The sequence below is a fragment of the Apium graveolens genome, chromosome 8, assembly GCF_009905375.1.
Source record: "Apium graveolens cultivar Ventura chromosome 8, ASM990537v1, whole genome shotgun sequence".
Classification (NCBI taxonomy): domain Eukaryota; kingdom Viridiplantae; phylum Streptophyta; class Magnoliopsida; order Apiales; family Apiaceae; genus Apium; species Apium graveolens.
In genome coordinates this window covers 106,660,853-106,664,320 of record NC_133654.1, presented here as the reverse complement: position 1 = coordinate 106,664,320, position 3,468 = coordinate 106,660,853, and the positions used below count along the sequence as shown (strand labels likewise).

The 3,468-nt window shown below is 36.3% G+C and overlaps 1 protein-coding gene across 1 annotated transcript; it reads right to left on the bottom strand.

The window, feature by feature from the left end:
• Positions 1-1,840: 1,840 nt before the first annotated feature.
• LOC141677899 (putative dolichyl-diphosphooligosaccharide--protein glycosyltransferase subunit 3B) lies at positions 1,841-3,210 on the bottom strand. Its single transcript, XM_074484011.1, has one exon. The coding sequence runs from the start codon at positions 3,132-3,134 to the stop codon at positions 2,112-2,114; it is 1,023 nt and encodes a 340-aa protein (XP_074340112.1). The 5' UTR covers positions 3,135-3,210; the 3' UTR covers positions 1,841-2,111.
• Positions 3,211-3,468: the final 258 nt, after the last annotated feature.

The window sequence follows — 3,468 nt, the reverse complement described above, 5'->3', positions numbered from 1 at the left end:
GAGCTACAACAATCCTTAGCACTCCCTATCATCTAAATATTCATGTACTTATTACTACTTCGGTGTATTTGTCATATCAAAATAAGGGTCAAGATTTGCTTCCTTAAACTACATATCTTTGGATGAATGGAATGGAAAAATTGTGAATGGGGGAAGAAATAAGCAAAATTACTTGAAGAAAACAGCTCTGGATTAAGCTTGCACATTGGTCCGGGAAAGAACTAAAAATTATGCTAAAAGTTCTTCAAATTCGCTAAAAAATTTATTCACTTTTCAGCTAACGAAACGCCTTTCAATAGAACAAGAGCCTTGTCAATTAAGGGGCCATTTGTTAAACATGAAAGATCCACGTTAATTTATTCAAATTTCAGAATTGTTCAGCTACATAGATATTAATATTATAATGAATTGTTGTAGTAATTAGTATTACATGTTCTAATCAGATAAAAAATATACAGGTTACCAAACAGTTTTAATTGATAGATTTATCATATACCCGTTCAGTTCCATTCATTTATAAACAAATAAATAAGGTTCATACGCATACGCGAACACCGCGGAAAGAGTTTATTCTGCATTTTTTAATAGGCGATATACAAATTAAGATAGGCAACTTTGCCGTCCTTTGTTTTATCATATAGGAATCATCATTAGTTTCTCTTATTTCGGTATTGCCCAATAGTGCAGGATGGGTTTGTGATACATGGATCGATCATATATAAAAGGTTAATAATAATATTTTCCTTACAAAACAATTGTCTGACTTGTCTTGATTACATATTTAATTTAAAAAATATTTCAATTTAAGAACAAAGGCAGACACCAATACATATGTTCATTTCCTTTGTTAAACAACTTAACACTTCTCCAACTATACAGTTATCTGCGACTACAGTCCTAACACTTACTCGTTACCTAACTTGTCTTTATAGCTTTCGGAAACCTATCATCAAAATATGAAGCACTCATTAACTACTAAAAAAATACTCATCTGAGAAAATAAGACCCTCTCCTAGGTACATTGCTACAAAACACATCTTTAACATGGTAATATCATAACATTTGAGCCATGCTTGTTTTTAGAGACTATAATCCGCAAGATATAACCATTTCTACTCAAATTTTGAAGGACTATTAAGATTTCAGTCATCTTTTGGTTCATTATTATGGAACTATCATACTTTCTATCAGGTTTTCTAATATCACTGAACTTAAATTTAATATATATATATATATATAAAGTTCTATAAGGTAATAGAATTATTGGTTAAGCTACATTACTAAGTGTCACTACCTCTCAAAACAACATAAGTTCACACACAACAAAAAATGATCACCGCAGTAAAAGTGACAGAAGCTGAATAACGATTTAACATAGAACGAGTACAGTAGCTGTTGCTGTAATTGAGAGGGTGATGTTTTGTCTCTGTCAGAAAATTATCCAAAAACTGTGAAATATGCCCAAATATAACTTAAAATAATTATATAAACTATTTTTATAGGAAGGCTGTAAGAAAATCGAGAACATATGTGGGTTCTAGTTCATTTTTACAAATCAATTTAAAGTGAACCTTAGTTCTGAATAGATCCGGACAAACTGGACTATGCAACAACTATTGTGGTAGGATCTATACAACCAATAGCATTTAAATCTAAATTTGACCCTATTAAAATCAAAGAAAAACTTTTCATTAAGATCGATTGATAATTGAGCAACAAACACTAATTTGCGGCACCACAATTAGTCGTCTAAACAGTAAAATGTAATGAGAGTTACACAACCCCATGCAAAACCACAAGGAACATAAAAATGATTCAATACCTGTCTAATAATCGAGAATAAAAAGAATAAAAATGCATTGGTTGTTCATAGATAGTATTAGTGGAAGTCACAGAAACATATTCCTGGGCAGGACAATACTAAGACCAAATGATTGAAAGAAGTTTACTTAACATCCAATCACAGCTTACAGCTAATCAAGCAAAAATGTAGTATAAAATGCAGTTTCACACTGCATCATTTCCTCAAGAGAGTTATACAACGTTCAACAAGCAACAAACTAGTTTCATACCTATAACGAAACCAACGACATTTCCCTTGTCCTCCAGCATTAGTTCCAACTCGAGGGCCAATATCCATGAATCCCATAGCCCGTCTTCCAATTATCCAAAAGCACAACCCTATTAACAGCCAAAAACGACACAAACAGTGCCACAATCATCACCAACCTCTGTGCATTCACACTCCTAACCCTAACCAACACATGAGTCATCAAAGCCAACAACAACCCAACAATCGTATACAAAAACCCAATGGTAAACCCCTCCGCTCCCAACTGCATTCCCGAACCCTGATAAAAGAACACAAGCTTATTGGGATCATTCCTATCCGGAATAACCATCGGCATTTTCCTAATTATATTAAACATGGCACCCGAAACACTAAAAAAGTACACAAACACCGCGCCAGCCAACCAAACCTTCCAATCATGTAACATTGTATCACCAACAATAACCCTCTTAATCAAAAACGGCAACATTATCAAAACCCCTAAAACAATAACCCCCATTTGCTTTCTCGAAACAATCGGAGGCCTAACAATATCCCCAACAACCACATTCGTTCTCGACTCGACAAACTCCGCCATCGAATCGGCTAACCTCGAATAATCCCCAGCATCCATCTTAACAGGCTCACTCTTCATATCCTTATCAGTGGGACCCACAAGCCTAATATGAGGCAAAGAATTAACACCAAACTGAGCAAAGGTGGATTGAGACTCACCAAACTCAATCACACCAAAGAAGAGTTTGGAAAGCGCATCGGGGTTATTTTGATTATTCTCGAAAAACGATTTGGAGACGAGCTTGAATTCAGATTTGAGAGATTGGAGCTGGAGTTCGGGCTTGTTGTGGAGCTGGGTGGCGTCGAAAAAGACGAGGAGAGAGAAGGTGCGAGGGTGGTGGGAGAGAATGCGGCGGAAGAGAGAGTCGGAGAGATGGATAGTGGAGGAGTCGGAGGTGGATCGGAGAGATTTGAGTTCAGAGAGAGGGTCTGAGGAAGAGTGGGAGAGAGAGATGAGGAGAGAGATGAGAAGGAAATGAAGGAGGGGCGGGGGGTTCGTGATCGCCATTTTGGGGGTCGGGGAGGATCTGAGAGAGAGAGAGAGAGAGTCGGGAAGGGGGAGACGGTGACTTTGGTAGACTTTGGGATTTGGTTTCGTCAGGGGAAAATTTATCAACAAGTCATCGAATTTTACATATTTGCATTTTTACTACCAAACATATCAGAATTTGTATTTAAGTTTTTTTTTTACCTAAAAGGTGTTTTATTAATTAGACGAATCAACTTGCAAAATATTCAAAAGCTCAATAGGAACGGTACTCCTATTAAGAACTCGATCTGGAAAAGAATAAGATTCTCTCGTCATATAGTGAGCAGCCTCGTTTAACAAAAAACAATGAAGT

Excerpts from the sequence above, each read along its gene's own strand:
- LOC141677899 (XM_074484011.1), bottom strand. The coding sequence starts at position 3,134 with ATGGCGATCACGAACCCCCCGCCCCTCCTTCATTTCCTTCTCATCTCT.